Raw genomic sequence first — 23,828 nt, 5'->3', positions numbered from 1 at the left:
ATGTCTATGAAAGTTCATATATCCTTGTGAGTGTCTGTTAAAGGTATATTATATTCGCTCCCAAGTGAAAGAAAACTTCTCTTTATCCTCTTCCTTCAAGGGAACCAAAAAGGACGTATCTTTTGCACCTAGCTCTGCCCTCCATGGGTGTGCAACTGCTTCCAAAGCAGCTGTTAAGTTTGCCATGGTTGGTACAGCAGCTCTTTGCTTTTTATGGGGGTAGGATGACTCACTTATAGTCATATTTACACATTGTGAATGTATTGCCCATTACAAGGGCATGCAGTGATAGGAAGAGGGGTAATGGCCTCAAACTGCAAGGTGGTAGATTTAGATTAGATATTAGAAAGAAATTCTTTACTGTGAGAGGGGTGAGGCACTGGAACAGGTTTCCCAGGGAAGCTGTGGCTGCCCCATCCCTGGAAGTGTTCAAGGCCAGGCTGGATGGGGCTTTGAGCAGCCTGGTCTAGTGGGAGGTGTCCCTGCCCAGGGCAGGGGGGTTGGAACTAGATGATCTTTAAGGTCCCTTCCAACCTAAACTATTCTAGGATTCTATGAAAAAATCCAGAGCTTGGTAACACAGACCAAAGGACAGTATGCAACAGATGCTGCCTGTCAGCACTGTTGGAACAGTGTCAAACTGCCTCCACATGCAACTCCAAACAAATGCTGCTGGTGCCGAGTAGTTCAGAACAATGTTGGTAGCTTCTTACTTTCAGGGACACTGAACCTACGCTTGCTGATCGTTCTTCAATTTTTATTTCCATTCAGATTTTAGTAGATCATTTGCACAAACACACCGTGTTCTCTGGTAGTTTAGCAAGCATCAGTTCAGGGAGAGCCCCATCCTCCCTGCTCAGAGATAGATTTTACTGCTTCTTCCCCTCTAGGACTGCTGAAGCTGTAGAAGGTCAAGAAAGATGCCACTCTTGCATTCCATTTGAAAATTATTTTAATACTATAAAACTCATTTGTTCACATATTTTGTACAAAAGAGGAGTTGTTTTCTCTTAATTACAGGAGAATCATTTCAACCTTGAGATTGCAGCTAAGCAGGTCCAAAACAACACAAGACTGGGTTCCACTGGTTCTGGAGGGTCCCAATACAGCTCACCCAAGGTCTCTTTCCAGTTTGGCTCTCGTGGTTATGGACCACCTTGATGGAAAATATCCCGCATCATTGACTCTTTGGAGGCTTGTAGTGAATTCGGCAACGCTCATTAAATACCTGAGACACCAAAACAGAAGAGCAAAAGCAAATCAGCCCTCATCCAGGAGATGATCGGAACTTCAGAGCTAGTCCAGGCCACTACCTCTTCATGTAGCCCCCATCTCAAGCTGCCCAGCCCTGCTGTACCAATAAATGGTACTTACCAAGGCAGCTGTCTCCATTCACCTTCTCTCCTGGCTTTAGTGAATCCAAAGTTTGCAGCCTGATGCTGGGGCACTGCAGAACACTAAAACTGTTCTCCCTCGGGTAAGGCAGCCTTATAATCCTGGTAGTCTGCTAGCCTCAAAGATGATGATGGGGGTTTGTTTTTTTTTCTTGTTTGTTTGTTTGTTAAAGAGGGAGTGGGAGGCTCCTGACCTGACTCTGGCATTCAAATTTGGACACTGTATTCTTCTCTTTCCTCAGCAAATGCCTTTTACCTTGTCATGACAGCTAAGAAGAGGTGCAAGGGCTCTTGGAAGCCACGTTCATAATTTTAGTTATCTGACCACAGGCGCCAATGCTGACAGCACTCCTATGCAAAGGGCACACTGCTCTTGCCACACTCGCCCCTGGCACCCTCTCTGCATGAAATTTAACACACAGAACAAGAGACTGACGATCACGTTCATTCAGCTGGACCTGCAGACCTTGTCAAGCAGACTGCTTAGCCCAAGGAGGGCCAATAAATGTGAGTATTGAAAGGAAGGCAGTCTGAATCAGAAGCACAACACGTAGGCTCACTCCAAAGTTACAGGTGCTCTTTACAAGCGCTTTAGTTAGTTATTGGTTTGGCTCCAGACTTTGTCCAGCACATCTCCTGAAAAGCAACACGAGCACCACCTTGCAGCAAGTGGAGGCACTGGCAGTTATTAAGTGCCGCATCAGCACTCCTGCAAGAGCACGTTTGGTCAAACAGTCCAGAGACTTTTCACATCCTGTGATCTTCAGAATGTCAACTTTCCTGAACTCTCCCACTGGTGACACATGCAAGTGTGTGGTCTTGTACTTTTAGGGAAGTCACTTTCTATAAATACAATATTTTAAACCATATTTTCTAGATTCTTCTACTTCTAAGCCAATCTCCTTATTCAGAGTTCAGAACCCATGGCAACTTCAGCAAAAGTGAAGTTTGCAGCATGCATTTGTTTTAGCATGGATTCTTAAAAAGTTTTGAGTCATTTTTAACTTATTCTCACATTTAATTTACTTTAAGGAACAGACACGTACTACACACTGCCTCATATTGCAGAAAAAAGTTGTGATAGTTTCTTTCACACACACAGACAGCCTGTCCCACTACGTTACCACAAGCAATGGACCCCTCTGGAAGAGTGAAGAGTATCTAAAGGTCTGAGAACAGATAAGCAACAAGGAAACTGTAGAAATTAAGAGCCACAAAGGCTTCCCATTCAGAAGCATTTTAATGCTAAGCAAATTGCACCATTTTTGTCCATCATCTGTCAAAGACATTTTATATGTCTTAAAGGGTACTGGAAATACACTCTGAAACAACATAAGGGTCTCTTGCATCAAACAACACACCCAAAAAATTGCAGCTTCCAGCTTGCTACCATGCAAACTTTTAAAGCATCTTTAACAGTAACTCTGCATGCTATGTAAGGAAGATCAATCCTGCAGCCTTACACTGCCTCATAGTTTTAGGATCATTGACCCACAGATCTCAGTCTGTTACTCAGGCCAACTAACTCCATTGGTCCAACTGTGAAGTGCTATTCTCATTTTTCAGAGAGGAAAAACCATGCCTGACAAACCTTCACATTCTTCTTACTATGCAGAAGTTTGATTTTGCTGTCTTTTACACATTAACATAAAACACTCCAACGATAAACTCCAGCGTGGAGGTGCTGTACAGAGATTAATGCAACTGTCATCTTTCGGAAGTCAGTTCCTTGCTTGGTATCAGCCAAACAACATCCCACTGCACACATTTCTAGAGAACAGCATCTTTCTGTATGTCACTATTGCTACAGTTTGAAGATAACTTCCTATATCCTCATCACATTTTTCCAATCAGTTTTCCGTTGGTTAGGGTTAATGTAAATACGGAAGTCTACTTTCCAACTAAAAGTCTGCAACAGTAAAAAGGAGTGGAGGTCCTCACCTGCAAACCAATAGCCACTTCCATGGAACAAATGGCATTCCGTCCACAACTACGACTGGCTCTAATTCCTTCAGTGACACATTTTTAGAGGTGCTAAATGAGACATCTAAGGCTATATTCAGACAGAGACAACAGCAGAGCTGGAGAGAAAACCCAGAAACACTTTTCTCTTCAAGCCCTACTTGAAACACCGTCAGGCTCAGATATCCCTGCACCACACATACCTCACCATTTATAAATGACATGTTCACCATCTTCTGGAAAAATTATGACATTTCTGTCACTTGCAAAAGCTTAACACAGCTACAGGACATCACTGGTGCCAGGCCTGACTTGGGTGCCAACTCTGGGCTTCAGGATGGAGATAGTGGGAGGGGTGTCTTGCCCCCACCCCTTTTGAATAAAACTGAGAGGAGGGTTGCTATAAAATGTTTGCCACTGGTGGCCCGCAGCATGTTGTTAAGGCTGTGGCGTTGCTTAGTCATGCCTGAGCTGGCTTTAAATTAATTAAGCTGAAGGATACGACTAGATTTTTCAGACAGGACAGAGGCAGTACTGGCAGCAAAACTTACCTGGAAAAATGTGGAGATGCTCATCTAATCAGCCTTGAGCTGTACTGTGGTGAGTACACAAACTGTATTGCAGTTATGCTGATGCCATCTAGAGGGACTAACATCCTGAAGCAGAGATCAAAAAGGGAGCTGCAGCTCTTAGCCACTGGGCAAGGCAGAGAAAGGGATTTACAGAGGGAGTATTCCGCAGTTGTTCTTCCCCGCTCAGAGGCTTTTCTTGCCTTTGCAGTGCAACTGAAAAGCTTTGATCTCTGCATCCAGAAGAGGGAAAATGACTGACCTGAAACCTCAACATCTTCACCTACTTCTAATTAACTGGCCTCATATGGCACCGGTCCCAAACCTCCGGTGCAGTTCTGTCGGGACAGAACATCATCACTGTTTTAAATGACTGAGTACCTTCCAGCTTCTGTCGTTTACCACTTCTTCAACATTCAGCTCCGACTGCATCAATTTCAACTGCAGAAAACAACAGAGAAAGAGGTTATTGTCAAACAAGCCTCCCTGCAGCCTTCAGTATTCACTACCATTGCGACTTTCTAGATCACAGCCCCAAGACCAAGTGCACGCTCCCTCCGATGGTGCAAACTGAAGGGCACGATGCATAATCATCCAGAAAGTCTGGACCTTCCACTCAGCCCATACTCGGGGCAGACTGAAGTCTGCAGGGGCACGGTGAAGGCAGACTTGCAACCCAAGCCTAGCAGAAGTAGCGCCTGGTTGGTTACTAACACTCCGTTCTTAAATATTGCCCATCGAGATTTGCTAGCAATTAACTGATTAACATTAAAGGCTTCACATACAAAAAATAACTACACCTAATTCAAGCACTTGGCACGGGGAATGCCAGTGCTGGGCTCAGCTCTGCAGCACTGAGTTGTTATTCTCCCATGCACCCATTATTAGAGTCATGCAGGGAGCTGGCAGCAAAGCTGGGACTGAGCATGGATCTCAGATTCTGGATTAAGAGTGAAGACCATAAAAGAGATTCCCTCTGCTTCCTTTGCTGTCAACTCTGTGCATTCACCAAAAAAAGGGTCTACAAGGACAGACCATGCATGTCCATGCCGTCCAAACCAGTTAATGTGTTCTGTGATCACAGTAGGACAAATCAAGTTTACGCAGATGCAAAAGCTCCAGCAAGAACTACCACAAGACGCAGTTCTTGAGCACACACTCAACCCATGAGAAATGTAAGAATCTCTTTCTTTCACACCTATTAGAAAATCCAAGGACTGCATGCAAGAGTTGTGTTCAGGTGACCTCTGGTAACTGAACCCTGCCACGAGGCCCTGAAGCAACAGTAGGAGATAGAAGAACCATCTGCCATTTTTGTCTACATTTAGGACATGTTTCTGCTGGAGTCTTTAATGCAACAGACTAAGGATTGGAGTTGCTCCATTTTAGACACACGGTTCCAATTGGAGAGATGGTGAACAGGTGCAAGCCAAGACGGCAATCCCATCAAACACCTTCCAAGAAAGATGCCCAGACACACACAGCTAATATAGCTGTTGGATGAACTTTTACCTACTCAATAGGACCCCAAACTGTTGGAAATAACAATCCAGCATCCACAGCGTGACGAGATCACCAAGATTAGTCTCCATAAAATAACCACTCAGAAGAAGAGCTTTAGCAGTTCAAAGAAACATTTTCCTGATAGAAGATGTGACTAGGTTTACAATCATCTGGACTGTTGCATTAATTGCCTTTGACACCAAGCCTAAGCAAAACTACTATTGTAGCCTTTTCCTTAAAGGTGCAGACCTGAACAGCAATATAGTGATAATCAACATGGCCATGCAGGAGAATTTGTTGTCGTTGTTTTTAAAACATATTCTGACATTTTAACAAGACTTTCTAATTCGATTGCCAAAGCTAATAATCATTATTCTGTATGTTTAGATTGGTTGGATATTTTATGATATTTCATTCAAGTAAACTAAGACGATAACACATTAATACAATGACAAAATGGTGTTTTAATGTAAGCAGACTAAAAGAACTGGCTGCTAGGTTGACCCTATCCCAAGTTCTCTTACTCATTGACCCAGAAGTAATAATTTTGGATAAAGTCCTCCAATTTGTACCATTATCAGGATAAGAGGAACACAAATATTAAGAGAAAACAGATCTGTATTGCAACCAAGTGCATATATTTGAAATGCATAATCTGCAGTGCAGGTTGTGTTCTCTCAAGATGGCTTATTTGAGTTCTAGAAAAAACACAACTCTCACAGAGAACAACAAAAAAAAGCAGGGGGATGACACTTCATAAAGTCTGAGTGCAAATTTGGGGTCATCTCACCAGAAGATTTTTGGGATGTTTCCAAACATTTGAAATCTCCTCCGATTATTAAACATTAACACTGTGAACCTACTAGTGGTTTCAGTGATAGGTTTTGGGCTCAGTAACTAAACCATTTAAAGAATTGGCTCTGCAAACAAAATTTGTAGAAAATACTAAGCTCCCATTCTAGTTTTCCAAACTTATACGGATGCTTGTTAGCAGTTCTGTGAGTGAGGCTTAAGAATTAAACCACGCGCCTGCCACCTGGTTCTTTAAACCTGAGCTCATAACAGAGCACTTCTCTGAAGAGCACAGGAACAAACGAAATGGTTCGTTCACTCCACGCCTGGGAAAAATCAGATGCTTGAGTTGAAATCATCTCCTCAGGAAGCCCTTTAACTACAACTGCAGCAGCATTCAACTGCTCTTTGAGACAGGGGCTACAACAGGTCTTCTTGGAAGTACAAGGGCAAGCGGGTCTTCAGGTAGTTCAGCACTACAAAAGCAAAATTTCAAGACCCACCTCTTCAACTCTTATAGTATTGCAGCAGGGACAGCCACACCTAGGATACAGGACCATATAGGACCTCTCTATATTTATTTATATAAAAATCATAGAATGGTTTATATTGGAAGGGACCTTAAAGATCATCTAGTTCCAACCCCCCTGCCATGGGCAGGGACACCTCTCACTAGACCAGGCTGCTCAAAGCCCCATCCAGCCTGGCCTTGAACACTTCCAGGGATGGGGCATCCACAGCTTCTCTGGGCAACCTCTTCCAATGTCTCACCACCCTCACAGTAAAGAATTTCTTCCTAATACCTAATCTGAATGGACCCTCTTTCAGTTTGAAACCATTACCCCTCTTCCTATCGCTACATGCCTTTGTAAAAAGTCCCTCCCCATCTTTCCTGTAGGCCACCTTCAGGTACTGGAAGGCCATCGTAGGGAGCCTCCTCTTCTCCAGGCTGGGCAACCCCAACTCTCTCAGCCTGTCTTCATAGGAGAGGCGCTCCAGCCCTCTGATCACCTTTGTGGCTCTTCTCTGGACTTGCTCCAACAGGTCCATGTCCTTCTTGTGCTGAGGACTCCAAAGCTTGACCCAGTACTCCAGGTGGGGTTTCACGAAAGCAGAGTAGAAGGTCAGAACCACCTCCCTTGACCTACTGGCCGCGCTTCTTTTGATGTAGCCCAGGGTACAGTTGGCTTTCTGGGCTGCAAGCAAGCATTCCCGGCTCATGTTGAGCTTCTCATCAACCAACGTACCCAAGTCCTTCTCCTCAGGGCTGCTCTCAATACATTTTGCCCATCCTGTGTTTGTGCTTGGGATTGCTGTGACACAGGTGCAGGACCTTGCACTTGGCCTGGCTGAACTTCATGAGGTTTGCACAGGCCCATGTTTCAAGCCTGTCCAGGTCCCTCTGGCTGGCATCCCTTCCCTCCAGCAGATCGAGTGTGCCACACAGCTCACTGTCGTCGGTGAACTTGCTGAGGGTGCACTCAATCCCACTGTCCACGTTGCCAACAATGACGTTAAACAGCACTGGTCCCAATACCAACCCCTGAGGAATGCCACTTGTCTCTGGTTTCCACTTGGACATCAAGTTGATGACCACAACCCTTTGAGTGTGGACATCCAAACAGTTCCTTATCCAATGAGTGGCCCATCCATCAAATCCATGTCTCTCCAATTTAGAGACCAGGATGTTGTGTGGGACAGCATGAAATGCTTTGCATAAGTCCAGACAGATGACGTGAGTTGCTCTCCCCTTATCCAAAAACGCTGTAACCCCATAATAGAAGGTCACGAAATTTGTCAGGTATGACTTCTGTCATGGTTTTGGCCAAATCGGCCAATGGCTGGCGACAGATGCTCCCCCCTAGCCTCTCGTGCACAGAGAGGAAGAGGAGAGATAAAGAGAGATTTATAAGTTTAGAAGAAACTAAACTACTTTAATGAAATATTAATAATAAGATAAAAAGGAAAATAATGAAATAGATACAGTATATACAAAACTGTATTAAGCTCCCAGGATGATGTCACCAGCAGGCACTAGGGAAGTCCCAGGCTGGACTCAGCGATGGGTGGGAACCGGGTTCCAGAGTTGGAGTCAGGAACACACCAATCAGGATCAAAGGCAGATGAACAGACGAGGTCCTCCTCAGGCATCAGCCATTGAAGGAAGAGAGTTGACCCTTTGATCCCTCAGCTTTTATAGTGAGCATGGGGCAGATAGGATGGAATATCCCTGTTGGTCAATTTTGGGTCATGCGTCCTGTCCGCTCCTCCCTGCAGGTGGGACCCCTCTATACCCCTCCGCTTCCAACCCTCCAATGCAGCAAATAACAGAATTAGCTGACCTTGGTTGTTATAGAAATAAGTACAAGCAAGAGCCTCGCTGCATATCATTCCTTGTCACAAACTGTCTTATCACTCTGAACGAATCGCTTCAGACACAACATGCTGTTAATTTCAGAGAGTTAGAAGAGGCCTAGCTAAGAAATAAAATTACTGAACAGAAAGTTGGTTGTTTCACCTCAAACCAGGACGCTTGCCCTTAGTGAAGCCCTGTTGGCTGTCACCAATCACCTCCTTATTTTCCGTGTGCCTTAGCAGAGTTTCCAGGAGGATCTGCTCCATGATCTTGCTGGGCACAGAGGTGAGACTGACCAGCCTGTAGGTTCTCTGGGTCTTCCTTTTTTCCCTTTTTGAAAATGGGGGTTACATTTCCCTTTTTCCAGTCAGTGGGAACTTCACCAGTGGAAAGCAGCTTAGCAAATTCATCTGTCAGTTCCCCCAGGACCCGTGGGTGGATATCATTAGGTCCCATGGACTTGTGTTCCTTCATGTTCCTTAGATGGTCTCATACTTGATCTTCACCTACAGTGGGCGGTGCTTCATTCTCACAGCCCCTGCCTTTGCCTTTTGCAACTCAGGTGGTGTGGTTAGAGCCCCTTGACAGTGAGGAGCCCTTGACAGTGAAGACTGAGACAAAAAATTCATTGAGTACCTGAGCCTTCTCCATGTCCTCAGTGACCTGGTCTCCTCTGTCGTTCCGGAGAGGGCCCACATCTTCCTTAGTCTTCTTTTACCACTGACGTACTTATAGAAATTTTTCTTGTTGCCCTTGATGTCCCTGGCCAGATTTAATTCTGCCTGGGCTTTAGCTTGCCTAACCTGGTCCCTGGCTGCTCAGAGAGTTTCTCTGTACTCCTCCCAGGCTACCTGTCCTTGCTTCCACCCTCTCTAGGCCTCCTTTTTGCTTTTGAGTGTGTCCAGGAGCTCCTTGTTCACCCATGTAGGCCCCCTGGCTTTTTGCCTGCCTTCTCCTTTGTTGGGATATGTCGCTCCTGAGCTTGGAGGAGGTGATCCTCGAATACTAAGCAGCTTCCTTGGGCCCTTCCCCCCAAAAGTGCCTTATCCCATGGAACCCTACCAAGAAGATCTCTCAAGAGGCCAAAGTCTGCTCTCCTGAAGTCCAGCATAGTGAGCTTGCTGAGCACCTTCCTTGCTGCCCTAAGGATCTTGAACTCTACCATTTCATGATCACTGCAAGCAAGGCTACCCTTGAGCTTGACATTCCCCACTAGCCTCTCCTTGTTGGTAAGGACAAGGTCCAGCATAGCTCCTCTCCTTGGCTCCTCTATAACTTGGAGAAGGAAGTTGTCATCAACGCATTCCAAGAATTTCCTGGATTGCTTGTGCCCCACTGTGTTGTCCCTCCAACAGATATCGGGGTGCTTGAAGTCCCCCATGAGGACCAGGGACCGTGAACACAGTGCCGCTCCTATCTGTCTATAGAGGGCCTCAACCGCTCTGCCATCCTGGTCAGGTGGCCTGTAGCAGACCCCCACTGTAACGTCACCTGCCCCTGCCCTCCCTTTAATCCTGACCCATAAGTTCTCGGTTAGCTCCTCATCCATCTCCAGGTGGAGCTCCATGCACTCCAGACGTTCATTGACATAGAGGGCAACCCCCCCTTCCTCGTCTCCCCTGCCTGTCCTTGCTAAAGAGTCTGTATCCTTCCATTCCAACACTCCAGTCATAGGAGCCACCCCACCCCATCTCTGGGGTGCCAATGAGATCATAGCCCTGAAGGCGTGCACACGTCTCTAACTCCTCATTTGTTCCCCGTGCTACGTGCGTTTGCATAGAGGCACTTAAGTGCCTCTATATATACAATGGTGGGATGACTGGCTGTTACGAGAACTCAGTTACACTGCAAACTCAAAGGCACTGGTTTAGAAACCCTGGTTAAGACAGTCCTCAACAGAGGAAGGCTCACTAAGCTGATGAACACAACAGACACACCTACCCGCATGCAAAAAAACCAATATGCAAACAGTCTCATTTGGTATGTTCTGCAAGCATATGGCATGGAAAAAAAAAAAAGTAAAGTGAGCATGAGCCATCTGGAGAAGGTCCGGAAGAGAAATTAATGGAACAGTTCACATCCCTGCTAACCTCCACTCCTAGAGCTACACATGCACTATCCTCTCCCCTACAAAGGAGGCCCTGGAATGGGGATAAGAACTTCAGCAGGGTTCCCTTCTCCACTTCGGATACTCCACCTACATCACCTTTGTTCACCTCTGGTGAAGTACACTTTCCATCCAGAAGGCTGAAAGGATGTTTGCAGATTAAAATTCCTTAGGCCAACCAAGAAGTCTCTCTCACACCATCACAAGGTACTAAAAAAATTAAACCATTAAATACCAACCAACAAAGTTGGTTAAGTGGAATTCAAGGTTGCCTGGCAGCTCCTCGTAGAGGACAGCAACTCCAATTAACACACCGAGTAAGAACCGTGCTTCTCAGGGTGATGGTGAAGAGGGACAGCTGTGTAACTGGGTGCTGCAAGAGACATACACAAAAGCCCTATTCCATTATCTTCCGGTGTTTACATCTTGGCACCCATACTGGCTGTTTGCAGGTATACTAATTTTACAAGATCTCAAAAAGGCAAAATGAATCTTCAGGCATTCTGAAAGGACTAGGCAAGCCCCAGGTAAGTTGCACGCTAAGTGGTGTTAGTCAATGAAGGCTAGAGTCCACCAGGGAGAAGTACACATGCTTTTCTCTGGCATTTGTGTAATAGGATCTCAGAAAGTGTTGCACTTGCGGGACAAAAGCAGCTCTGTCTTGAGGGCCAGGGGAAAGCCTTCTCACAAACCCAGCCAACAAGACCCTCAGAAAAGACTGCCTGAGTCGGGATCCACTTCAGGTTCTCTCCATCACACTGGTCTTTCTGTTTGGGAAAGATACCCTCTTCTTCCACTCTAAAGTGATTTCTAAAAAGCTCCACCACTCACCTTTGTCTGCTCTTTCCTGAGTTGCTTTAATAATGCTAAGTCATCCTGGGTCTTTTCCCTCTCCTCTCTCAGGGTTTTCACTACACTGGAGGTCTGAGCGATGCAGTTTTTGATGATTCTCTCTCTGCTGGTGTGAGCATCCATCAACTAAGTGGGGGGAGAGAGAAAGCCACAACAACTAGTTCAGTAGAGAATAAAAACCAAGCTACAAGTTAAAAGAGGGACTTTCGAAAGTTGAGGTATTTCTGTCCCTATAGAAATCCCTTTGACTCTATAATCCACATGTTGGAAGCAACACTGCTTTGAGCAGCAGCTACCAACTTGATCAAAAAGTCAAAGATACACATGAGCAGGACTCTTGCAAAGTAGCGCTAAAAGTGTGCTAGCACCCATTTTTAAAAGAAAGAAGTGGACTGGGACACTGCCATCCACTGAAGCCTGAAGTGTGCCTTGAAGGGTCAGCATTGCAGAGCAAATACATCCCCCCCACTGTTCTAAACTGACAGAGCTGTTACACACATGTGGTTTAGCTGTGCAGAGGAGTTGAGCATGCCAGTTACAGGTACATAAAGCACGAAGTATCAAGGCAGTCGTTTCCTTAGAAACTGCAGATGCTTTACTGGCCACTGCACCCAACAAAACATCAGGAAGCACGCTGAAAGTCAAAGGAGTGCACACTCACAGACTGGTACAGCTCTTTACACGTCTGGCCGGCATCAATTTTCCCCACAAAGGAAGCTGTTGGAATCGTAGTGTTTAATTCGTGGACAATTCTGTCATCGATCGTCCTCATCACCCTGAGCAACTCCTGTATTAAAAATAAAATAAATAAAATAAAAATGTTTGCTCATATCTCTGAGAAAAGCTTACTGCAAAAAAAAAAATCATGGAATCACAGAATGGTTAGAGTTGGAAGGGACCTTAAAGATCATCTAGTTCCACACCCCCTGCCATGGGCAGGGACACCTCCCACTAGACCAGGCTGCTCAAAGCCCCATCCAGCCTGGCCTTGAACACCTCCAGGGATGGGGCATCCACAGCTTCCCTGGGCAACCTCTTCTAGTGTCTGACCACCTTCACAGTAAAGAATTTCTTCACGATCTCATCTAAATTTACCCTCTTCCAGTTTAAAATGTTACCTCTCGTCCTATCACCACATTCCCTGATAAAAAGTCCCTCCCCATCTCTCCTGTAGGCCCCCTTCAGGTACTGAAAGGCCACTATAAGGTCTCCCCGGGGCCTCCTCTTTCTCCAGGCTGAACAACTCCCAACTCTCTCAGCCTGTCTTCGTAGGAGAGGTGCTCCACCCCTCGGATCATTTGTGTGGCCCTCCTCTGGACCTGCACCAACAGGTCCATGTCCTTCTTGTGCTGAGGGCTCCAGAGCTGGACGCAGCACTCCAGGTGGGGTCTCACCAGAGTGGAGCAGAGGGGCAGAATCACCTCCCTTGACCCGCTGGCCACGCTTCTTTTGATGCAGCCCAGGATGCTGTTGGCTTTCTGGGCTGCGAGTGCACATTGCTTGGTCATGTTGAGCTTCTCATCCACCAACACACCCAAGTTCTTCTCCTTTCTCATGTTGCATGAGTAAGTCTTTCAATGGGAAAGTTAAGCAGACCGCTTACAAACACCAAAAAAACCCAAACAACCCACCCCAAACGAACGATTTCTGCACGCAGGAGTACGTGCTGCAAACCAGCCAGTCTCCTGAGCAGCCAAGGCCAGAGGGGGGGAAACACAGAACCGGGCAGCGCCGAGCACCTCACACCCCCGCCGCCCCCGTCCCTGCCCGCCCCCGCGGCCGGGCCCGGCCCGCACCGCTCCCCTCAGGGAACCCGCCCGCGCCGCGGCCAGGCCAGAGCCCCGCCGTCCGAGGCCCCGTCCCCGCCCGTTAACGCTTCCAGGCGGGAAACCAGGCACGACCTGCAGCAAAACGGCAAACTTCGGATAAAAACCGACCACTTTCGGGAGGGGGGGAAGGGAAAAAACGCTTAAGAAGCAGGCCAGGTGCCGCCACCTCCGCCGATCCGCACCCTCCTCAACCCGCGGAGGACACGCGCGGTACCTTCACGCCCGCGTGAAGGCGCCCACGGAGCTCCCTCCGCCCACGGAGGCTCCCACGCCGCCAGCTCCCGCTCCCCTCCCCGCCCGGGACGGGACGGCGGGAGCGGGATCCCCCACCCCGCTGGCTACCGGACAGGGGCGCGCTCCCGCCGCCAGGCTGAAGGGGAAGGCCGGACCCCGACCGTTGCGGGGAGGGGTGACCTCGCCGCCGCCACCGCCGCTGCCGCCGCGCGCGCGCCCCCCCACCTTCAGCCCTCGTGGCCGCGGGGCGCTACCAGGAGACGGCGGGAGCGCGCTGGGCGGCGGCGGGAGGGCGCGCGCCCCCTCCTCCCTCCCGCGGGGCCCCACGCGTGTTACCTGGAACTCGGCGAAGTCCTCACAGCTCGCCGCTCCGCTGGGCGCCGCCATATTGGAAAGGCCAAGGGCCGCGGCGGCGGCCAATCCGGCGGGGAGGCGGGATGACGCGCCGGGGGGGTGGGCGGGGCCAGGCGGGCCCTGCCCCGGGCCCGAGGCTGTGAAGGCGTGGGGCGGCCGCCGGCCGGGCAGCTTCAAGCAGCGGTCCCGCTGGTGGCCTCGCAGGGCTGCGGCGGCCCTTCAGAGGCGGGTCCGGGCGGCAGCGCGGCGGTCCCGGCCCGCGCGTCCCGCCCCCCCTTTCCAATCCTGGGGCGGGGCGCGGCGCTGGCCCAGCGGTGACATTGAGGGGCGCCGGGGAGGGCCCAGGCAGCGCTGCCGGGGCGGGAGGCCGCGCCATGTGGGGCCGCGCCGGTGAGTGACCGCTACGGGGCCGGGGGAGGCTGATCGATCAGTCAATCGATCGATAGATCGACCCATCGGCTTCCGCCGGCGCTCCGGAGGTGGCGGGCCCCGTGGAAGGGGAGCGCGGAGCCGGGGGGATCCCCCGGGCGGCCCCGGCAGCGCTGAGGGGAGGCTTGAGCGCCCGAGTCCGGTGGGCCCTGGAGGGCTGGTGACCTCCGAGCTGTCACTTAAAACTTAAAAAAAAAAAAATAAAGTGAAAGGAATAGATTTATGCCTTTTTTTTCCCCTTCCCCTAAATGTCTCGAAAAGGGTTTGGTTTCGTTGGGGGGGTGGTGTGGTGTGTGGGCCGTGAAGGTCGCTTATAAATATAAATCATTATTTTTTTCAGAGCTGGAATGTATTATGCCTAGAAAATACAGGGCAACTGTTTCTCATAGGGGAGACGTTTTCAGCCAGCATAAAGAAGAAAAAAATATTTTATATTTTTAAAAGTGCCCTTTGCCTTTCAAAGTTGTTTTTTCCCCCCCTCAAAATTTTTTAATTACATTAATTAATGAATCAGAAGCTCTTTCTTGCACGTATGTTTTCATATATAAGGCGCCGTATCCTTTTCTAATACGCTACAAAGTAATGTATTAGAAAGTATACAACGTATATCTCTGTACTGCAAGATTCTTTTTTCTTGACTCTGTCAAGTCTGGGACTTCCTTTTGGGATGTGACAAGTTTGGTAGAATGCTGGTGTGCGGTCCTTGAAATAACACTGCCTAAAGTATAACTGAAGCATAGGAATAGATAAGTTCCTTGAAGCTGTGATGTGCATTGGCTTTTAGGAATTGCTTGTAGGCTGTAAGCTTGCATCCCCATTTTTCTAAATAAGGTTAATGGGCAAGCTCAGGTCATAGCTTATAGACAAGCTTTAATTTCTTTGACAGGTTCTGTTACAACCTGAATCTGGTGTTTCTTGCATAATATTAGAATTGTACCTATTGTTTTTCTTTCTTTTTTTCTCTTGCGTTTAAAAAAAAAAAACACCAAACAACTGCCATTTAAAAGGTAACATTCTCGCTTTCTAGTGTTCTGTGTTAGATTTGGTCCCTTTGCTCCTCTGCTTTCTCTTCCAGATAGGGCTGTTAAACTGCTGGGAAGAAATATTCCCTCAATTCTGTGGACGACTAAAGGAGTAGATCTGAAGATAAGCAGACGGCTTTGCATTAAACCCCAGGAAGAAAGTCAGCTTCAGCCAAGAAGTAAGAGTTTCTGATAAAGATCATGCTAGTTTCATGCCATTAAATGTTTAGGTATCTAGGCTGCAATCATCTGAACAGGAATTTGGCTGGCACAGGTACTAATATCCCTGATTTTGTGAGAGAATTCTGATCTTTAGACTGAAAAACTGACCATTAAAGCTAACAATAAGATCTTGATTTTGAACAAAGCCGGGGGTCAATTTTTTTTTTGTGACAATAACAAAAATTTCACTTTGTAGCAGGTCACTAGTATCTTATCTGATGTATGTTGAGGCTCTTCAGCTGTGCTGTAGAACAACTCTTTAACCCCAGTGTAAGCTATCAATGTTTAGGAATATCATACAAGCTAAAATACTTCTGCAGTTTTTCATAGTACAGCCAGCTCCAGCTGTTCACAAAACTGAACGTGTCCTGCCGGAGAGTTGGTCTGAATAGTTGGCTTGGTTCATGTTTAACCCTGGAGTTGTTCAGGTAAAGCTGAGGCCATGAAACATTTTTTCACTCTATATGGAACAGTTGCGATGGTCTAATGAGAGCATCTCCCTTCTCTGAAGGGTGAGAGGTTAAAGAGAGCATCTGTCAGTTGTTTATTAGCCAGCCCAGCCTAAACCACGACATCTGTGTAACACGTTCCTGTCTTTGCCTGGTGGTGCTAGATACAAGGAGCATACAGGCGTGAAGCATTTTGCATACTTCTGTGTTACGAACATAATGCAGCTGTACTGAGTAAGACCAAAGGTCTTTTTAGCAGTGTCACGTCTCCAGAAGTGGCTGGGAAAGGAGGTCCCTTACATTTATGTGAGGACTAATAGGAATGGTGACAAATAGCAAGGATCTAAGGAAGAGTACAGAATTGGGGCAAACATAGTGTTTCTCCCCTAGACTGCTGCCCCAGAGGGGGCATCTTTGCTTTTAATGGTCCTCACTGGATTTTTCTTTCATAAATTTCCCCAGTCTCTTGAAGCTGGATGTATTTTTAGCATTCGCATCCTCTGGGAAGGAATTCCTCAGCTGAACCATGCCGTGAGAAAACAAGTACAGTCTTGCATTTGTTTTTGCAACTGGTGCATGCTATTTTTTTATCTGATGTTCCTTTATTCAGTACCCCTTCCAAAACAGGACCTGTTCATTGTAACCCACACTCCCAATGTCCCTTACAATTCTGGTGCCCCTGTTGTGCTGAAGGGAGCTTCGATTACTGCTTTTCCAGGCCAAAGGTCTCAGTCTATGATACGGTTTCTTATATGGCGGCCATTCCATACCTGTGGTCATCCATACCAATTTTCTCTGTACTTGTTCTATTGCAACTGTTTCTGAGGTGAGGGATCAGTATTTCACATGCTTTTCAAAATGCCAGAGTCACGGTTTTATACAGTGGCATAATAATGCTTTTGTGTTGTGTTCCTAAACATTGATGGTAATGCTGTTTCCCTTTCTGACTATTAACTGAACATTTTGCCAAAAACTCTAGGAAACCCCTTTTACTTACTTCTTGGCAATAATAGTTAGGTTAGACTCTGTCTTCTGCACGTGCACTGGAATCGCTTCCTGTTTATGTACTGGCCATCTCACTGACTCAGGATTCTGAAGCCCTACAGCTCTTCATGCTTAGCCCTCTTCTTTATGTCTCTGAATAACTTAGTGTTGTCAGCAAACTCTCTATCCACCCTGCTTCCTAAATAATTTGTGAATCCATGAGGCAGCACAGGGCCATTCAGGATACCTCCCATTGTTGGGTTTTGTGGGGTTTTTTTGGTTGTTTGGGTTTGGTTTGTTGTTTTTTTTTTTTTAAAGGGAGTGGGAAAGCTGTCTATCTTTGCACTTTCTTTGCTAGTTTTTAATGGTATGTTATGTATGGAAACCTTCCCATGTTACATTCAGAATACTTTTTTTATATTGAGTTTGAAAGACTGAGCTGAAAATTAAGTGTCTAATCTTTGCCTATGGTCTTCTGTTTGTTTATACCTTCAGATAAGATAAAATCTTATGCTCCCTGGAAAAGTTAACATTTTGTGATGCAATGGTGTGGCATATTGGCTTTTCTGTAGCAGTTCCATTTGATTTATTTTTTTAAACTAATTTAAATGTAGTAAAAACCCTATAATATCACAGCACCTTAGGAAGCTTAGATGCTGGAGCAGGTTCTGCAAATTTAGAGCTACAAATATAGAGGTCTTGGGCAAGATTTGGCTTTCCTTACACGGCCTCAGTTTAATCCATATTTACAGGTTTGTTAATCTGACCGTGATACCCTTTTTGTTCCCTAACCAGCTCTAGCAATCGTACTTAAAATTCTGCATTGCTCACCCTAACTGGTTTCATTACAGCTGTCATCAGTAATCTTCTCTGACTGTTGTTTTTGGTGGGTTATTTGTTTGTTTGTGTGTTTGTTTGTTTGGGTTTTTTTAGGTCGGTCTCCTTTGAGGGTGCCTGGACACAGGCCTACAGACTGGGAGAAAAGATTTTTGTTGTGGGCAGGCCATTTCAAAAAACCAGAGGATATACCAGAGACTGTCTCGTAAGTGCCAGTTTTGAAGCTGTAAAGGGGACACTGTCTACGCAGGAATAAGTTACTTGAATGCAACTCCAGAATAACTTTTCTTAAATGGAAAGGGTTTTTGCAGCTAAAAAAAATCTTACACTGCTGTGTTTGTTTTATCATTTTGTAGATGAGATGACCTGAGCAATTCTGTATTGCTGAGATAATAGATCCCTTTTGATTTTTTTTCTGAAGGGCAGAAAAAAGGGGCTGGTTTTCTGAAGGGCTGGTTTTTCTGACCAGCATCTATTAGTTGTTTCATTAGAAAAACATCACAAATCAGTCAAGTTTTACTCTTGTCTCCCAATCAAAAAAGCTTTTTGCAAAAATTAGTGTGAGCTTTCTCTAGTGTTCTTCTTTGTATGTCAGTCTCACATCGTGTGCAACTTTCATAATATAGCTATACAATAACTGAAACTCATTTAAAATATTTATTAATGAATGTCTGGAGGCCATGGGCCAACTTTCCTAACTCTTGTAATTTAAACTAACAAACAGCAGAAAGGCTCCCTAACAAAATATACATATATTCAAAATTTCCTTGTTGCTGGTGGAGTCTAAATGTCAATGCTTTGCTCTTTGTGAAAAGTAGAAGACAAAACTGGATGTTCTTGTTTGCCTATCTAAAATGAAGATCAACCTTAATAACAACAGCAGTAAATTATTAGTTTAAAAAACATTCCTGGTGGTAGTATAGTTATCTTTTAAAATAGGCCTTTAACGTTTTTAAATATAGGTATGTATTTAAATTAAAAATATACAGTAAATCTTCTACTACTTGGGTAAGCAAACTATGTAGCTGCCCTCTAAAGTTACTCTATCTTTTTGGATGTGCAGTATGGGAACTGAAAATCCACCCATGCATCTTAAGTGTTTTCTAAGTGTATCACAGTGGATAAATATTGTTAAAAATGAGTTCTTCAATTTTGTATTGAATAATTTTTCTTAAAATTACGTTTGAAATACATAAAGGCGTAAATTATTAAAACTTACTAAATTATGTCAGTTCATATATTTTTGCATACCAAACACTTGTTGTGAGTGTTTTTAAGAAAACAGAGCTAGCAGAGTGAGTGAAGTCATTTCAATGGTTTATTGAAAGGACAAACCAACTTCTGACAAAAGCTGACCGTTTTTGCATGTGCATCAGGAATTCTTCTTTTTATTTAGGCAAATAGTTCAGCTAAAGCTGAAAAGACAATTGAGAACTATAAAAGCACAAAAGCTTGCTTTCCTGCTCTAAGCTGAATTAAGAGTGGTTTGTAAGAGCTTGTGATATAACTCAGTAATCTTACAAGATCTGGTGATCAGAAGTAACTCATTTATTAAACAAATGTTAATCTTAGCTACTGAATTGATTTATAATGCAAAATGCATTCAGGTTAACTACCTTTTTCTCTTGTATGTTCTAATATATCCAAGGTACTTCAGAAATTAACTAATCCATTTTTTAAATCCTACTTCTGTGCATTTCAGCTTAATTGCAGCCTACACCCAAGTTGTTGATTGCAGATTATTAGCAAAAACAAGTAACCTGGAAGCAAAATTTAACTATTCGTTTCATGGTAGATGGACATGCTCCCTATGATCAGAAGTCTCGTACTCTAGTGGGAGGTGTCCCTGCCCATGGCAGGGGGGTTGGAACTAGATGATCTTTAAGGTCCCTTCCAACCCAAACCATTCTAGGATTCTATCAATACTTTGAAACAGTGATCAAATCGCTCTTGCCCTCCTCTGCAAAAACAAGAACAAACCTCTCTTCACAGTTCTCGGGTCCTGTGTGATTTACCATGTTGAACTATTGGGGATCCTTTGGTATCTTTTTTTCCTCCAAGTATAAGGGTCAAAATGTTGTAGATTACATATTCACTCATGTTTGTGTACAGTGATAATATCCCAGTTCCATAAATTCACTAACTATGTTAGTTTTGGGGAATAATTATCTAGTTTGTTGCATTTAATCTTTCATCACGTGATGTTGATGCTTTTTTTTTAGTCATCTGTAATTTTATAACATGCCCAATTTAATCAGTGAGACTATCAGATCCCCTTGAGAAGGGAGTCAACTGCTCTGAATTCTGCAAGGAGAGTTAAATATATAGGGTATAGGTCTTTGGTTATTGTGGAAAGTACGTCTAAAAGCATTATGCTTCATTGGCCCTTCTTGGATTGTTGTGTCTAATACAAACTTTAAATTTGCTGTAACAGAGATGTCAGTTGGGTAGAACGACCTTCAGAGTTTAACCCAACTTAAAATAAATGACTTTTTGTTTTACCTCATCACATGTACAGCTGGAAGGCTTTAGTAAGCAATACTCTTCTTGTGGAAGATTTTTGGTTTTTAAAAAACAGTAGACTAGGCAACAGGTTTTCCAAAGGAGTGGTACAGCTACTGGTGTGGCTAGATAAGCCCCTGAAACAAACAAAATAAAGATTTAAAGGAATCCTCTGACCAAAGCTGATGTTGGAAGGCTTACAATCCTCTGTGCCTCCTTAGTTTCTTAGGAAAACACATTACCTTAATACTACCCTAGCAGGAGGGAAGTGGTAGCCACTGGTCTTTTACCAAGTCCTATTTAGAATTTCTGAGGAGTGTTACATTCAGCAGCCAGCGTGTAATCTATAGCACTGTCCAGTCCTGTAGCAGAGGAAGCCTTCTTGTTGGAAAATAAATGGAACCATTTTGAAGTTCAGGCAGAAGAACTGCTAAGCTGTGACAATGCTTCCCTCTGCCCAAGAAACTCCAACTGTCAAACATTATATATTTTATTGCTGCTGGCAAATGTTGTTGGTTTTTTTCCGTGCTTCTGCTTATGAGGGGAAAATGCATGTTTTAGAACTGTGGCGTATTTCACATTGTAATATGGATGGGGGTACTCACTGGCTTTGCAGATACTAGAAGGTGGCAGTGCGCGCAGAAGGAGCTAACGTTAAGGAAAACATCATATCAGTAAAAGTATCCCTCTCCTTTTCCTGTCCTCCCCATAGTAAACGTACATATCTAAATACTGCAGCCTTCCTCCTTTGCGTTGCAGTCAAGTAGTCTAGAAAGGCAGTATTGTTTCTTAACAATTAAATAACTGAAACTTAAAAAATGTTGGGTTTGTTTCCAACTTTGAGAGGAACTCCTTTGTGACCATGAATGTCCCAAGGTAGCTGGGGATGAGCTTCTCCTGTTCTTGTAAAACCTTTTTGTGAAAAGAGCCAAGTACGGTTAGCATTATACAAGATTACATAGACAACATGCCAGGAGAAATCAAAAAAATTCACCAAATGATTTATTTGTGCCTCTGGTAATAACTCTGTGTTCTTTTATTATTATTTCTCGAGGATTGAAACAATCAGAGCAGCAAAGACCACACTGCGTGTGAAGTTCAGCTATGTAATGATGGCCTTGACAATACTGGGATGCATAGTCATGGTGATTAAGGGGAAGCAGGTAAGCAGATTTTTGGCTGGTGAATGCAAATCAATCTTCACATAAACTCCTCAGTTCCTCCTATGGATTTGTTAGTACTGTTTTGTTTTGGGGTTTTTCTCTTTCATTTTATGAGCAAAAATTAAAAATAAGTCCTCCTAGTTCCCCAGAAGGTGACCATCATTGAATTAATTCCCAAGTCAGAAACGGGTGGTGTCACTGTTAGACTGCATATGCTCCCTTTAAAAGGGAAAAAAAAGGGTCTTTTTTTTCTCAGCGCAATACTTAATTTTAGCTTGCGCTGTTTTAACTTTTTAATTTTGCTGATGGACTGAGAGAGTTCGAAAGAGCACCTTCTGTTCTGTGGATCCAGTAGGCAGGTAAATGCTTCTTGGGCCATGTTGTACACACTACAACACTCGTACAATCTGTAAAATGGAAATAGCAAATGAGTATGTTTCTGCACAAAACAGACTTGAGAATTCTCAAAAGTCTTTTTAAACAGTGAGGAGATGGTCAGTAACAATTCTGTGCTCTTTAATTGCATTAGAAAATAGTCTTCCTTTAGTGTGGATAGAACAACTTTTCTCAAATTATTATTGTTCGCTGAATAAGAAAACTTTTTTATACAAAAGCTCCCAAGTCCTGTAGATGCTGAGTATCCTTCACTTGCATAGAATTTGGCAAGATAGCCAAGTTCAGCATATGGCAGAAGCAGGTCTATGATTTAATCTGCATCATGTAAAGAGAGTAAGTGTAAAGTTTAAGATTCCAAGTGCAGCAAAGGTTAGTCATGCCTTAATTTTATGTGTGTTTTTTTAACACACTTTGTGGATTATTAACTTTGTGGTATTTCTGTGAAGAAGCAAGGAACAATTTTTGTGTACTGAAGCCAAGCTAAAGCCTCTCAGCAGCATTAGTCTTAAAGAAAGTGAATATAATCTGTGCATCTTATTGTCATGTTGCTTTTGATAAAAAGCACAGTGGTAACAGAAACGCAGCCCACTACATTCTTTTAAGGATGACTAGAAGCAGAAAACTCTGAGTTTAAAACATCTACGGGGCAGAGCCTTATTTGTACGCGGCCTTTCTCTGAAGCAGTTCTAACGACAACGTTCGTATCTTGTTTCTATAGGCTACTAAGTGTTCTAGAGAAACCTTAAAACTAGCAACAGAATCTCCCCTCAGCACTGTGAACTATTGCAGTGTCAGGAGACATTCCTACTTGTCAGCATTCCCCTACCAAAATGAAAAGAATGCAGAACTCTGAAACAAAACAGTGGGAAGGTTTTTCCCTGGCTTCAGCAGAAGAGATCAAACACTGACAATTCCCAGAACGCTCTTCTCTTATGTTGGAATAGTATGAATGCAAACACTGGGAAGACGAGGACAGCTGCTCTGGGACCCTTGTTTTCACAGCAGCTGGAATCTATTATGTTTAATTTTTTATTTGTTTCCAGTACCTCTGCCTTCTGAAGACCAGAGATTAGTATTAAACACTGACCAGAAGCACAGAATATACCTTCTAGTGCCTTAACAAAAAAGTTTAATTTATTCCCAGAGAAGTAATGAGTTTAAGCCAAAATAATACCTGGATGTTTTATTTTAACCCTCTCTCTTCCTGGCATTAAAGCTGACAGAACTGTGCCTTGGTAAGGATAGGCCAGATATTTTTGTAAACTACTGATTCAAGTTTAATCTCTGTAGTCCTTTAGGTGATAACTTTCTGCTCTTGCTTTATCATGATGTTGTAGGCTGTGAAAAGGCATGAATCTCTTACAAGCATAAACTTGGAGAAGAAAGCTCAGTGGAGAGAGGAAGCTACTCAGAGCACATCTGCTAAACCTTAGAGGAGGAATCGAAGAGACCGAGGACTGGGGAAGAAAAGCTGAGTCTTTTTCAGGACTGGAAGGATGACATCGTCACACCTTTCCTGTGTGTTAGTTCTGTACTATCTCATGTTCGTGAAAGAATGAACACATTATCTTGTAATCATTAAAACCTCTATTTTGTTTTCCTAGCAACCTTCCCTTTCCTCCAAACTCTCTTGTTCATTGGTGAAACAGGGTGAGTAAAGTGGATAAAAAAAATAGTTGTTTCCCACATGTGCTATACGCAAGACTAAGTGTCTAAGACTGCAGGAGCTGTACCTGCGTTCATGATACGAGTTTTATTTACAAAGGCTTGTGCTCTTACTTAGAATCATTTAGGTTGAAAAAGATCCTTAAGATAATCAAGTCCAACCACTAACCTGACACTGCCAAGTCCACCACTAAACCATGTCCCTAA

At 44.5% G+C, this 23,828-nt stretch overlaps 2 protein-coding genes across 2 annotated transcripts; one reads left to right on the top strand and one right to left on the bottom strand.

Moving 5' to 3' along the window:
• Positions 1 to 934: 934 nt before the first annotated feature.
• MIX23 (mitochondrial matrix import factor 23) lies at positions 935 to 14,104 on the bottom strand. Its single transcript, XM_074593200.1, has 5 exons — positions 13,935 to 14,104; positions 12,197 to 12,322; positions 11,515 to 11,661; positions 4,307 to 4,366; positions 935 to 1,228 (listed from the first exon to the last, which is right to left on the bottom strand). The coding sequence occupies exons 1-5, from the start codon at positions 13,983 to 13,985 to the stop codon at positions 1,178 to 1,180; spliced, it is 435 nt and encodes a 144-aa protein (XP_074449301.1). The 5' UTR covers positions 13,986 to 14,104; the 3' UTR covers positions 935 to 1,177.
• A 97-nt stretch (positions 14,105 to 14,201) lies between these two features.
• On the top strand, positions 14,202 to 23,563 carry FAM162A (family with sequence similarity 162 member A). Its single transcript, XM_074593187.1, has 5 exons — positions 14,202 to 14,342; positions 15,457 to 15,582; positions 17,992 to 18,100; positions 21,452 to 21,560; positions 23,294 to 23,563. The coding sequence occupies exons 1-5, from the start codon at positions 14,327 to 14,329 to the stop codon at positions 23,387 to 23,389; spliced, it is 456 nt and encodes a 151-aa protein (XP_074449288.1). The 5' UTR covers positions 14,202 to 14,326; the 3' UTR covers positions 23,390 to 23,563.
• The last annotated feature ends 265 nt before the right edge of the window (positions 23,564 to 23,828 follow it).

This window comes from Larus michahellis, chromosome 1 (genome assembly GCF_964199755.1).
Source record: "Larus michahellis chromosome 1, bLarMic1.1, whole genome shotgun sequence".
In the NCBI taxonomy this organism is placed as follows: domain Eukaryota; kingdom Metazoa; phylum Chordata; class Aves; order Charadriiformes; family Laridae; genus Larus; species Larus michahellis.
The sequence above is the reverse complement of the archived record's forward strand: the minus strand, read 5'-3'. Positions and strand labels throughout refer to the sequence as shown.

Coding starts and splice junctions, on each gene's coding strand:
- FAM162A (XM_074593187.1), top strand. Junction 15,583..17,991: donor AAGTCAGCTTCAGCCAAGAA/GTAAGAGTTTCT, acceptor GGGTTTTTTTAG/GTCGGTCTCCTTTGAGGGTG. Junction 21,561..23,293: donor TGGTGATTAAGGGGAAGCAG/GTAAGCAGATTT, acceptor ATGATGTTGTAG/GCTGTGAAAAGGCATGAATC.
- MIX23 (XM_074593200.1), bottom strand. CDS start 13,985: ATGGCGGCGCCCAGCGGAGCGGCGAGCTGTGAGGACTTCGCCGAGTTC. Junction 12,323..13,934: donor AGGACTTCGCCGAGTTCCAG/GTAACACGCGTG, acceptor TTTTTAATACAG/GAGTTGCTCAGGGTGATGAG. Junction 1,229..4,306: donor TAAACGACAGAAGCTGGAAG/GTACTCAGTCAT, acceptor TTGGTGTCTCAG/GTATTTAATGAGCGTTGCCG.